Source organism: Hetaerina americana, unplaced genomic scaffold (genome assembly GCF_022747635.1).
Source record: "Hetaerina americana unplaced genomic scaffold, ioHetAmer1.1.p SCAF_23, whole genome shotgun sequence".
In the NCBI taxonomy this organism is placed as follows: domain Eukaryota; kingdom Metazoa; phylum Arthropoda; class Insecta; order Odonata; family Calopterygidae; genus Hetaerina; species Hetaerina americana.
In genome coordinates, this window is record NW_027286797.1 from 4,973,855 (window position 1) to 4,987,446 (window position 13,592).

Consider the following 13,592-nt stretch of genomic DNA (forward strand, 5'->3'; position numbering starts at 1 on the left):
TTCTTTTGCTTTATTTGTTACCCACCTCAATTTATTATTCAGCTCTTTGTACTTCCTTTTGCCCAACTCTGTGTTCACATTCTTCCATTTTCTTCTCTCATCTATCTTTCTAATCATGTCATCCATGATCCAAGGTTTCTTTTAAGTACTTTTGCCATTAAGTTTCTATAATTCTTTTGCGGCTTCCAATATCCCTTTCTTGATACCTTCCTATTTTTCTTTGATAGTAATTAGCTCTTTAGTCATCAATGATTTTCTATACAGCCTACTGATGCTCATTCTTTGTCAATCCATTTAATGCTTCTATCCTTCATTTTCTTACCCGCTGCCTTTGCCTTATCTTTTTCAAATGGACGCTACACTTCAAAGTAAATAAACTGTGGCCAGAGTCTGTATACCCTCCTAGGAAGCTGTGTGAATTGATCATGCTGTTCCTGAATCTGTGCCTAACCATGATATAATCTAACTGATACCTTTCTGAGTCACCTGGCATTTTCCATGTATACGTATGCCATTTGTGGTGTCACAACTGTTTTGGTGATGACTAAACCTAGTCTCCTGCAGAATTCAATTACTTTCTTTCTGCAGTCATTCCTCATACCTAAACTGTAGTTCCCCACTTCATCATCATCTCATCCTATGCCTACTGTCCGTACCAATCTACCATTACTATCAGTTGTTTCCCCTCAGGACCACACGAGATTATGCCCTCTAACTGGTCGTACATCCTATTGACTTCTTCCTCCCTAAGATTGCTTGTTGGCATGTAACAATAACTGAACAATAACTAATTTTGTTGGTTCTGTTTTTATCTCTACCGGTAACATTCTATCTGTTGCTTGTTTTATGTTTACTGCACCTTTTCCTACCTCCTTATTCAATATTATGACAACCTCTCATTGGCTCTCGTCCCTACCGCTGTATATTATTCTATAACTATCTTGCCAGTGATCCCCACTATCCTTTCATCTCACCTCGCATAAGTTAAAATATCTATATTCCCTCTTTCCATCTCACACTTAATATTCTCTAATTTTTCTGTTCTCCAAATTTTACCAACGTTCTAACTTCCTACTCTAACCAAATTGGTCTTCTTCTCTGCCTTCTGTCCAGCTGCTGCTGGTTTTCTTTTGCAAGGGTTTCGTGAGATCACGGACGCAGAAGCCTTACCTCTCCCGGTTCCGGGCACGACACACGGCAGAGTCCCGTAGTTGCCTCTAAATTGTCCGTCATTATAAACTTGGGAATAATAATTGAGGTGGTTTACCGTTGCCTTCCTCAATAGTGTTTTTGACGTGACACCATCACTCAATGAGCGCCCCACTGGGGTCAGACGCCTTTACAGCCGCCTCACTGAGGAACAGACGCTGCGTGGACTAACTTTCGTCTGGCTCCTAATCTGCGACCTATATGGTATGGGTCACCCTAGCAAGAGCAATTATCAAAAATTACAACAGTTAGATTATATTATCATTACGCTCCCGCCAGCACAGCCCTAGGGGTAATCGGGACGCTCCGAGGATGTTACGAAGTTGTAGACCATGGGAGGGACGATAACATTAATTATCCCAAAATATATTCCAATGAACGTACCCGTATATATACATATTCATATGCAGACATGCTCCATTTAAAGGAGTATCTATTAATAGCGCGCAGGTTATTTATCCCCTATATTTTATGTCACTTAGAAGTGGCCTGCTCAACGAAAGAATCAAGTTTGAATTTGTGAACCACGGTGTATTAAAAAAAACGATATATCGAACCCTGACAGGGAGGACGTAAAGTCGCAGTGTATGCTTTCCTTCGGCCAACTCCCAATTATGATACAGACTGTCACATGTCATGTGGTAACATTTGGCGGTGTTTAAAAATTGTGACACACCGTGATATATTAAATCTGTTAACCGACGTGAAAAATTTAAGAATACACTCAAAACCCAATGCTTACTTCTTGTATAGGCTTTTTAATTTAATATAGATGATCCCGGTAATCTTTCATGATAATTTCACTATTGACACTCTTGTATCACGTGTCGTTGCATGGTATCGTTACAAGGTATTTACTCTAAAAATATCAATTTGGATAAGACTCTACTAATCACATTAATAACTTAAGTGTTGGCACGTTATTACAAATTAACATCTGCATTTCTTTTCGCTAAAATATTTTCTCGAAGAATTCATTACATTTCATATATTCGCGTCACAGGACCCTTTTTCAGAACGTTTATCCATTTATGTTTTACTTATACATTAACAGGAAATTTTTTGATAATTTCAAATGCAACATATGTCAAGAGTTTCATCAAATTGAGACATATTTGAGGTAAAAGGAACCGCTAAGCAGAGGCGTAGCTAAGTTCACTTTTACCATAGATTTGCTCATTGAATCACTTGAGTTATCAAAGTTAATAAATTGAAATTAATTTAAAAATACTTCGCCTTTCCACATAAACCTCTTTTATTACTACCTAGGTTTCGTTATGGTATAACATCATCAGGTAAAAATACAAGTCAAACACAGTATATATAGTTCTGGACATATAGTGGTCCATAACTATATATACTGTGTTTGACTTCTATTTTTACCTGATGATGTTATACCATAACGAAACCTAGGTAGTAATAAAAGTGGTTTATGTGGAAAGGCGAAGTATTTTAAATTTAATTTCAACCAAGAATTTCCACCAAGTGACGCCAGAAACTGTTTCATTTATAAAGTTAATATAGGTAGTTATTATTGTCCTGCCTACAGAATGTAAAAACTAAGCTGTGAACGTATATAGTATTTCCTTTCACGCATTTCTCTATATCTATCAGCAGAATACGAGGGAACCGTTACCCGTAATATTGCCCAATGTCACGTGGCCATCGCATTTCCTATTTTTAATAACACAAATCGAAGTCTTGCACCATCTATATGTACATATAGGTAACATAGTTGAATGTTAGAACACACACGATCCGTGGCCAGGCGCACCGTTAACACACGTCTTTCTATTTCCCCTTGGATATTTCCATTAATTGTCGCAATAGACGTGGATAGTTCGTTCGCCAGAACAATGAATTTCGTTTGGCCCGCGGGATCGATCAATTGAAACCCAAGGCTCATTTATTACTTGACCAGTATTAGCTATGCTCGGCCGTGGAAGCGGCAGGAACTATGGAACAATAGAGAGTATTTAGCGGTGGTGTGATAGTTAAGGGTTTTTGTTCTATGAAGCATTTAGATTGTTGGGATAATATGGTTTTTTTAAGGAATGGTTATGATTGACTCCTATGTTTTGACACATATTCTTGCCCTAAAAAGTATTCCGTCGTTGATTCCAAAGCATCGCTGGTAAAGTTTATGTGGAACTGAGTGTCTAGGGAAAGGGCATTAACGATGGGGATTTTTGGTGACAATTCAATAAATAAGACGGAGGTAATAGGAGTAGTTGTTAGACTTACCATCCTTAGTGCCATTTCATTTTTTAGCCTGAAGTGGGTTTTAAACCAAATCGATCCAACTGTTAATCAGAAAAAGAAGGCCATTGAAAAGGTAAATGTTTTCCATTATCAATTAAGAATGTATTATATTAGCCAAATTTTCACGCAATCTCTATTTTTCTTAAGGCCAATAAGATTTGCAAACGGCTGGGACTGACCGTGGGAAAGCAGGTATGTTTTTTACATTCCTTCGTGGTTATTGTAGGTGAGTTGATATGAAGTCATTTATAATTCAAACAATTCTGTTTTAATTGCAGTTGACAGATTATGAAATGGTAATTGCCAGCCATTTGGTTGATCCAAGTGACATTTCTGTATCATGGAGAGATATAGCAGGCCTAGAAGATGTAATTCAAGAGCTACAAGACACTGTTATTCTTCCAATACAGAGGAAAGAGCTTTTCTCTGATTCGCAGTTAACTCAGCCCCCTAAAGGTAGTTCATTGTATTTCATTGTTTAGTTTCTCAATATCTTTCCTTCTTGGTGTATGGTGACTCTTATTCACGGTCTGCCCTTCACGGGTATAATAAGCGAAATGGTTATTTTTTTTAGGTGTGCTGTTGTACGGACCTCCGGGTTGTGGTAAAACATTGATTGCTAAAGCTACGGCAAAGGAAGCAGGAACGAGATTTATCAATCTTGATGTCTCAATACTTACGGACAAGTGGTATGGAGAGAGCCAAAAGCTGGCCGCTGCAGTTTTTACGCTCGCCGTGAAAATTCAGCCCTGTATTGTTTTTATTGATGAAATTGGTAAAGCATGTTATTGATTATTTTTACCTCTCCTGTATTGTGTACTTTTAATATTTCACATTTACAATGAAAATTGGAGTGTGTGAGTTTTTTTGGGCAATGTGATTAAAGTCAGATGCCGTATTTCACAATAACCTCTTAAATCAGTGTTTGTTCAGTAGTAGAATACCTGCAGTGTACATTTTCCCGTATTTAGGGTAATAGCGAAGTGGCGTCAGGGAACATGAATTATTTGTGTGTTGAATTTAGGCATTAGCATTTTTCATGTTAGGATCAAGGTAGGAATCCTGAGGCCCAGGTCTGTAATTTTTCTCTCTACAAAGAAAGGAAACACATTTTCTTCATTCCAGTGTGTCAGTGACTGACTGAGAAAGCTTAATCTGCTGGCTGGCATTACTATCTGGGGATCTTCATTTTTTTTAAATTGCCATTTGGAGGTTAGTTTGACCATAGTTATTTTTGAAAGTAGGGATAATTAGTTTTAATTTTATCCAAGAATTCACATAATGTTGTGTAGAAAATGTCAATGGACAACAACCTTGTCTGTGCTGCAAAAATGTAACTATGATAACAATAGAATGCAATAAGGAAAAGAGCAAGCTAATGTTTAATCCATTAGTAGACATTTCATCAGAAGAGCCATTCCATTAGCCGTTACAATCTCAAGCAAAGAAGTTAGTCCTCCCCAATTTTAATCCTCTGGAAATATGTCAGCTATGAATATAGTCACTCAGAGTAGCACTTTATTCTATTCCAATGTATTTCATTCCCCTGTTAAAATAAGAAGAACACTGAGAAAATATATTTATCCATCTTAAATGAAGACATTTGGTTTATTTAATATAGTTCTTGCATTTAAAACCAAGCAGCCCAAATCATCATAAATAGACTAGAATTTTATTGAATAAAATATTATTTTTGCTGTAGGGAAAAAGATATTTTGAAAATGCCATTATTTAAGAGAGAAGTGAGGGAGAAAAACGTGTGTGTTATCATTGGGAAAATAAGGTACTTGGAAGTCAGAAATTTTTACAATGAATGTAGCTACTTCATCTAAATTAGCTGCAATATTGCTGATTTGTGATAATTAGTAGGAACCAGTCAGTTGAAATTATTATTAGTGTTTCAAGAAATGGAAATTCTGTCATCACCCTAGTAAACAAACTATCAGTCTAAGTATAGGCAGGACGTAAAAGCACTTGAACCAATTGTGATGGGTGTAGTAAAGAGATGGGAATCTAAGACTAATTACATAAGAATTATCTAAAATCCTTTTGCTGAAGCTTGAGTTACTCCTCATAATTATCTGAAATGGGAAATTAATCTCTCTGGCTAAATTAATCTCACACTGGCTAAATTCTCCTTCAGAGAAAGCTTCAAGTTGTGCTCTCTGGACTGACATGATTGAATCTCCCGTCGTAGTCTACTGAAAGTTGTGTCACGAGTTAAGAAATTGGGCTGGGTGACTCAATATCTACGGGAAATTCATCTTTCTCCTTTCTGAGGAGAATTGGGTTACCAGGCTTGACTTGGGGGGCTTCAGCTCTGTTAGGACATTTTGAATTATCCTTATAACAGTCATAGTTTCTAAAAAGAAATATGTCTAAGATCCTTCTATATCCTTTTCCCGGATTGAACTCTCTCACTCTTTTTCTGAAGCTCATTTTTGTTAGGACAACTTATTCATATGCTCCCAGAACACGTAATGTTCCCTACTATTTTCTTTAATATGCAGCTGAAAGTCATTGTTTTCATATTACTTGGCCCTTATTTTTTTACCCATTCATAATTGCTGTCGGGCACAAAAATTCTGCTGCATTGAAATTAGAATCCATGTTAAAAATAAGCCATGAAATGCATTCAATGGGGTATCATGCTCACCTGCACATGACACCATAGCAAAATGTTAAGGGAAAATAACTCAGTAATGTTTTCAGCTTGTGGGAGTTTGTGGACCTTTTTATTTGATAATTTTTTGATGAATATTTTTCTCTTCCTCTCCCATATCCTCCCTTATCACTCACCCTTCCCACTTGGTGATGGCACCCCCTGCCACGCACCTTTGTGGTGGATCTTGGGGTATTCATGTGGTTGTCGACCTCTTTAGAAATGCTAACCATTTTTAGAGATCAAGGGAATGCCCATAGAGGACCTCCTAGCCTGGAGTTAACGTGATAGTATCTCTGGTTGATTACAATGTGTTGGGACCAATGAGACTTGAGTGTCTTGGAGACCACAGTGTGTGATGGCAATGCACCAACTTTCGATATTCATCACTGACCTCACAATGTTTCAGTTCAGTGGGAAACAATTTGGTTTAACTGTTAAAAATTTACCTGTTGCCAACAGCATCTAATAGCTACTATTTTTATGGGGAGAGAAACATGTTCATCGTTTGACACATCCTATTGAAAAAATGCGAATAGAATTTGTTTGGCATTTCCTAGCATTGAATCTGTTAATGTTGTGAATATTTGGAGTAACACATTCTAAATTGGGCGAATCTTGAAATGAAAGCTGAAACTAATTTGTATGTATGGTATTTCTTTCACACATAAATGTTTACATATTGTAGTGCTGAATATGATTTTAATGCATAGTAAAATGACATCCTTTTGGCTGAATTAAAGAGATTTTCTACAAAATGGGAGACTCAATATAGCAGTGTCACCAATATGAAGAAGAAATTGAAAGCTATTGATTTCATTCCTAAGATCCATTTCCCGAAGCAACAAGTCAATCTACAAATCCCTTTAAGTTTGCACGGACATTCTTTTAATGACATTGAAGCTACCAATCATTTATTATGCCCCTATCTGCTAGGGTTTTATGGTTTGAAATGGTTTTACGAAATAAATATTTTTAAAATTGGCTGTATAGGGCTTTGAAATTGACTCGAAGCTTAAACTCGCTTCCCTCAGATTGTGATAGTCTAAGCTTTGGCTTATAATTAACAGTGGGTATGGTCTTTATTTATCTATTATAATTTTTTGTTGCATGGCAATAGATGCATTCCTACGGATGAGAGCTGCTCAGGATCATGAAGCTACAGCAATGATGAAGGCTCAATTCATGTCCTTTTGGGATGGCTTAATCACAGATCAAGTTTGCACGGTTATTGTAATGGGAGCCACAAATAGGCCACTTGATCTGGACAAGGCCATTCTGCGACGGATGCCTTCAAGGTTCAACATTGGACTGCCAGTAGGTGTCTGTTCACTTAATTAGTCGTATGTAAATATTTTATAAGGGTTTCTAATGTTTTGGATGAAGGTGGCTTCCTACATGAGGACCTGGGTTCGAATCCCAGAGGGGACAGGATTTTTCAGGGGTGTCCCAACTTGGGTGCCATATTGACTAACTATTTCTGATGCCGAAAATGACCATAGATGTCAACTACTAATTGTCTCATTTTAGTAGAATCATATTCATTTGGGTCTTTCATTTCAGGATCAAGCACAAAGGCTCAAAATTCTTAAATTAATTCTGGGAAGAGAACCTGTAGCAAATGATGTAGACTATGATGAATTGGCATCGGAGACTGTAGGTTTTTCAGGATCCGATATTAAAGAACTTTGTCGAAATGCATCTCTGTATAGAGTTAGAGATTTCAACAGGACTGCTTCATTGAAAGGGTAAGTTGCTGATTTCTAATGTTCCTTGTAGTTATGTTTTTGGGTCCTTTGAATGTTCTGCTGTTTGTCCCTAATAAATGGTTTTTCCAAGATTAGTTCGATATGGTTGAGATTTGTATGATGCAAGTACTTTTAGTTTAATTCATGTTTCTTCTCATTACTTCTAGGCCTGTTGAAGATGAATTTCAAGATGCTCTGAGGCCAATTACTATGGAGGATCTCACAGCTTCAATTAATAAGTTTAAGGAATCGAAGTTTTTTTGTGCTGCTGGCTTTTATGGTTAATAGAAAGAAATATTAAAGAGTATTTAAAGCTTCATAATTGATTTTTGTTATTGCATTTAAGAATCATGGATGAGAAAAATAGAGAGCCATGATTGACGGAGTGTATCATTCATCAAAGCTTGTACATATTCCTCGGTCTCAAAAAGTGAATATTAGCATTATGTCTCTATTTTTAGAAGTTACCAGTGTTTCAGTGGTTAGTATGCAGCCATCTTTAGTGTACATTTAAGCATTTGCAGTGATATTGTGGTTATCACAGTTTTATTTCATTCATTATACACACATGAAACAAGTGATTGCAAGGACACTTCTGAAAAATTTTGTCTATTTCGTAGTTTTTCATATTTCTTTTGAATTAATTTAGAGCTCCTTACCAGGAAGTGTGGTGGAAGGTTCATTTAATTAAATATAATTTGTATTAAATATTCAATTGTTTCTGGCTCAACCTTGTGGAAATTCATTTTACTAAAATTAAGAATACAAAGTATCTTTCCACTGTCCTTTATTAGCGTACAACCGGTTTCAATGCTCTGCTCAAGCCTTATCATCAGTACCTGATGATGACGCTTGAGCATTGAAACCGGTTGTACGTAAATAAAGGACAGTGGAAAGGTACTCTTAATTTTATTAATAATTTGTATTAATGCAATGACTTAAAAGCTGTTGTTAAAAACTTTAATTCAGACATTTTTTTTGCGCCATTTTCTCTTTCTATGTAGTTCTACATTTACACCCTCATGTTTGTACACCCATGCATGCATACAAGTGCTTATAGAATATTTGTATTATTCTCATTTTTTATTTTTGTAAAAATAGGTATCATTTAAGCGGCAATGTAGATGCATGTTATCACAAGTGGCTATAGTCTATCATTCAGGTTGGGTATAGTAGTGTGTGTACATGCATTTGGTGATCACTTTTAATTATTTCTTGGGAATCGATAATTATTGGCCACTATTTGGCACTTGCTATGCTCTTGGGGAAAATTGACTGCATTAGTCACAGCCAATTCATTATCAGAAGAGTGCAATCCATTGATCTTTAAATGGATAAGTAATCAAAGACAGTTATTGAATTTTTGTTTTAACGTATATGTTATTGGGTCACAATTTCTAGGATCTCTTCACCAAATATATTGCAGGAAACAATTATGGAATGAAGGGATTAATGATATAGGTTTTCCTGAGTCTGAGAAACATTTCAGTAATTAAGTATCAGTTAACCATGGCAAATTAAAAGCAATTTTTGCATTTTTTTGAAAAATCATTGCATATGTTGCGCCTCAAAATTCTTAGATTCTCAGAGAAAAAGCATTTGATATTTCATTTTAAAGCTTTTTGCATTTGAATTGACAATGGATGACATTAAAAATGGAGTTGCTTTAAATTCCAAAATATGTACATTAATACAGTAAACCCTTATTAGGAATGAATGTACACAATGCGATTTTTTTTCAAGACAACAGTTTACCTCTGTGTACTTGATTTCACGAGAAGCTGTATTCTTTTGCTAAGTTCCTGTCATAAGTTGTGTTACTGGCACAAGCTTTTGAATATTTTTGCTTGTTATTGGCCCTCATGATTCCAAAACTGTGAAACTAAAGTAATACCTATGTGATAGACCAATCATAGTTTTAAAAAATATGTGAAATAGACACACTATAAACCATAAAACTTTTCTACATAACCAAAATGTGATGGAAATGACCAATTTCCTTAATTGCTACTCAGCAACATCATTTATTTTGTTTTGACTGCACAATGTACTGCTTCATCCCCGGTCAAGTTTTGAAACCCATTTATCTTCCATTTAATGTGATAACCTTGGCTGAGACACCCAAACCCTGGAGTTGAAAATGTCCCCCGAGTCTTTTGAATTTCTTAGAAGAATCCGGAATCTTTAATGTAGTATCTCTGTATGTCTTGAATGTAGGCCTCTGTATCATTTGCATTTTTTTCATTCATCAGTAAGCATCAGAATCTATTCCAGTACATAAGCTACTGCCATATAATTGTCTCTTCTAGTTCCAATTTTCCCGATAATAATTCTAAAATAATAATATAAAGATAACTTGCTGGACAAGAAGAAAACTTGAACTTTCAGCCATTATATTACCCAGAAAAATTGAAATTTAAAGGAAATTAAATCGGGTGAAAGATCCAATATGCTAAGAGGTAAATATAACATCGAGTCTGCAAGCCTGCAGAGGTGCTATTACGATTTCTGTCGCAATAGCACATTGCGACAGAACATTGACATTTTAATTTATTGTTTGTACAGCCTTTTAAAATGTCACATTCAATGCACATACAAATATTTGTTACATGTGTATGGTAGAAAAAATAATTTTCCTGTGGATAGATGATCAAAACCATTGGAGAAGGCATTGAATTTATATAAAATGCTATATTACTGTAATGTATTCTGTGGGGTTAAAGGATTTTTTGTGGTGTAAGTTGGGAGCATGGTAGTCCATAGCAGCAAAGCCCATCATTAACCTACCCCACCCTGGTATACTACTGCTAATAATTTTTGCACAAAATCTTGAGTTGTCTTCAAGTGTTCTCTTCTCTACAAATCCCATTTGGTTTGAGAGTTTTACTGTAATGTTAAATTAGTGGGAGAAACTGCTTTTTGCAACAGACTGCCGAAAATTTTATTCCACTACTTAATGCCTTGATGAAGGAGAGAGGTTTACAGGCCCCAGCAAATTTGCAACACCAACGTAACAGCCTTGTGTTGGAGAGAATACATCTTAGAGGAGGAGGGATTGGCTCCAGGATTCAAAGCCGCTGAGGATCAGCTTACATTTCTGTTGTGTTCAAATTCTTCAGCGGCTCAAAGAATGAACTAATGCTACCTTATGAAGCTGAAAACCCCTGCTCTCCAAAGGGAAATATACCTGAAGTCTATTGGAAGTCGTGCCAGGAAGGGATTGAATGATGGAAGTATCCAATCCCTTTGTCTATATTTGCAGTAATGCCCCAAGAAACTGAAATATGCTGAAGCACTCAAATACACTCTATTGTGGTTAACTGCTATTTTTACAGAGGCCCCAATTGCAATGAAGCCTTAAATTCATGGACCCCAAATTTCACATTCATGAAACCTTAAGATAGGTACAAAAATTCACAGCAATCGCTTGTAATCACCACACATGGTGGTCACCAGCAGATATGTATCAAAAATTTTCCAGTTTGGTTCTCAGCTTTTTCTTTGTATTTTGACTATTGTTTTATTAAGGTTAATTTTTGCTAATCAGTCATCAATGCGGTATGTTAATTTATGGTATTATCAATGGCCAGTCAACCAACTGCTGGTGTGTTATTCTTAAATGTATGATATTTGGCTTTGATATTTCCAGCAGAAGCAGTTTTCACCTCGAGTGACACCACAGCTATTGACTGACCTTTTTGAATGTTATACCATTTAAATATTTCTGTAAAAGCATTGAAAGAAAGTAGCAAAGTCAAAAATACAGCTGTAGCTATAAATTCAGCACATAGTAGACATGGCTGTAAGAGACCTGCATGGCTTCTGATGTGTACGAAGCCCCTCTATATGAGACATTATGCTTCAAGTGTTTTAGTGTCAGGTCTCTTTTATTTACATTTACTGCACTTAAATGCTTACAAAGTTTGTATTTAATTTTTTAATTTGCATTGCAATTGTATTGCAAGTTAATTTATTTGTGAAACATGAGAACATCATTTAAAAATATTTGTTCTGTACACGTTGATGTTACTATTTTTTCAAGTCCAATGGGCAGAAGGTCCAGTGAAACCTGTTCTTAATTTTGGTGGTTGATTCCTTGTGTAAAGTAATCTATCTCAACATTATGCAATTGGCCTGCAAGTGTTTGAACTTCAAGCCAAAAAAATCATCTCACAACCTCACTGTAAACTGTTTGCTGTTAAACCAGTTCAGACAGGAATTTCCGACAATTTTGTGCCGTGGTGTATGAAATTTTACCAAAAAATGTTTCATCAGCTTTTGGGAAGGAACTGGCCCTCTTAGCCTGATGTGTAAGTTTAAATTGTCTTTTGGCTTGACATCAAGAAGATCCCACCCTCTCCTATCAAATCAACCTCCAGGCAGATGGTGGTTTACTGTAACCTCGGCGTTTTTCATTGATAAGCCACAATAATTCATTTTATCTCCAGGTTTGAATGTAAATTTGCACTATGTAAAAAATTATTATTTCTCTCCAATGTAAAGAATTAGTTGATGGAAATTAAAGTCTAAGCCTTTATATAAAAGTATAATTTTGCAGTGTTTGTTGAAATTGAATTGCACCTTTATGTGGATTGTCTGCTCACCTCTTATGTATTGGTTAACCAGGAGGTTGACTTAGAATTACTTTCCAAAATCTAACAGTGTTTTGAATTGTCATTACTTTAATTTGAAACTAATACCTTAAATATCCATTATTTGAGATTTCATGCTTAGCCATAGCATTTCCATTAGTGAGTAATTTTGACTATACTCAATGATAGCATGCACTATTATGAATAGTCATGAGTTTGTGTGCTACAAGGAAGTGTAATGTGCAGCTCAGTGGGGTAGTGATAGTTTCAATGTACCAGAGTGCAATTTGTGTCTTTTGAGAGTTAGTTATGCCATTGATTGAAGTAAAGAAATTTGTTTTGTATGTTCATTGAATGACACAGGTTAAATGCATTGGATACACCAATGGAGGGTGGCTAGGAGATCTTTTCAGGGTGCTTCTGTGTAAAAATTGGATGTATGAATCAGGAGTATGCAAAAGTTAAGCAGTGCAATTACTATTCCTTTTTTATTTTCAGTCAACCTGACTTGAATCAATGGCTGATATTGGTTATAAATTGCTGTTATGATACTCTACAGAACACTTCCACAGCTAACAAAATCATGACTGCTCATTAAGTTCCTATTGGATAGAGTCACTAATAATTGTATAAGTGCAGCAGTTAGGCATACTGTCTATTCCAAGGTATTGGTTTAAGTTAAAGAGTTAATGATCATCTGTGTGAAAGGCTTTATAGAAGTGCTGGGATAATAATTCTCTTTTGCGATCAAGAATAGTTGTAGTACAAAAACCATAAACAATTATCTACCCAATAGTCGGTTTGATAAAAATGTTCAATAATTACTAAAGAAAATGTAGCACATACATAAACAGTTTTTTGTGTTTGAATCTGAAGTTATGCAAGACATCTGTCAGGAGTGTGGTCTTACAGGCTTGCAGAAGCTCTATATTTATGCACCATTCACACGCTAAATTCCTCATTTTTGGCGGACAATTTTTGAAATTATTACAAAATACAACATTTTGTCACTAAAAAAACAACCAGTATATGAAAATTAAAAGAATATTAACGTCACCAAACGACAGTGAGAACCAACAAAAATATTTTGCGACACTTCACAATATTATAGGAAAAACA

At 35.7% G+C, this 13,592-nt stretch overlaps 1 protein-coding gene across 1 annotated transcript; it reads left to right on the forward strand.

The window, feature by feature from the left end:
* The first annotated feature begins 2,948 nt into the window (after window positions 1-2,948).
* Window positions 2,949-12,431, forward strand: LOC139689380 (outer mitochondrial transmembrane helix translocase-like). The gene is made up of 7 exons (XM_071586461.1): window positions 2,949-3,544; window positions 3,619-3,663; window positions 3,750-3,927; window positions 4,046-4,246; window positions 7,254-7,450; window positions 7,697-7,881; window positions 8,049-12,431. Exons 1-7 carry the CDS (start codon window positions 3,389-3,391, stop codon window positions 8,164-8,166), a joined length of 1,080 nt encoding a protein of 359 aa, XP_071442562.1. The 5' UTR covers window positions 2,949-3,388; the 3' UTR covers window positions 8,167-12,431.
* Window positions 12,432-13,592: the final 1,161 nt, after the last annotated feature.

Coding starts and splice junctions, on each gene's coding strand:
- LOC139689380 (XM_071586461.1), top strand. CDS start 3,389: ATGGGGATTTTTGGTGACAATTCAATAAATAAGACGGAGGTAATAGGA. Junction 7,451..7,696: donor GGTTCAACATTGGACTGCCA/GTAGGTGTCTGT, acceptor CTTTCATTTCAG/GATCAAGCACAAAGGCTCAA. Junction 7,882..8,048: donor AGGACTGCTTCATTGAAAGG/GTAAGTTGCTGA, acceptor CATTACTTCTAG/GCCTGTTGAAGATGAATTTC.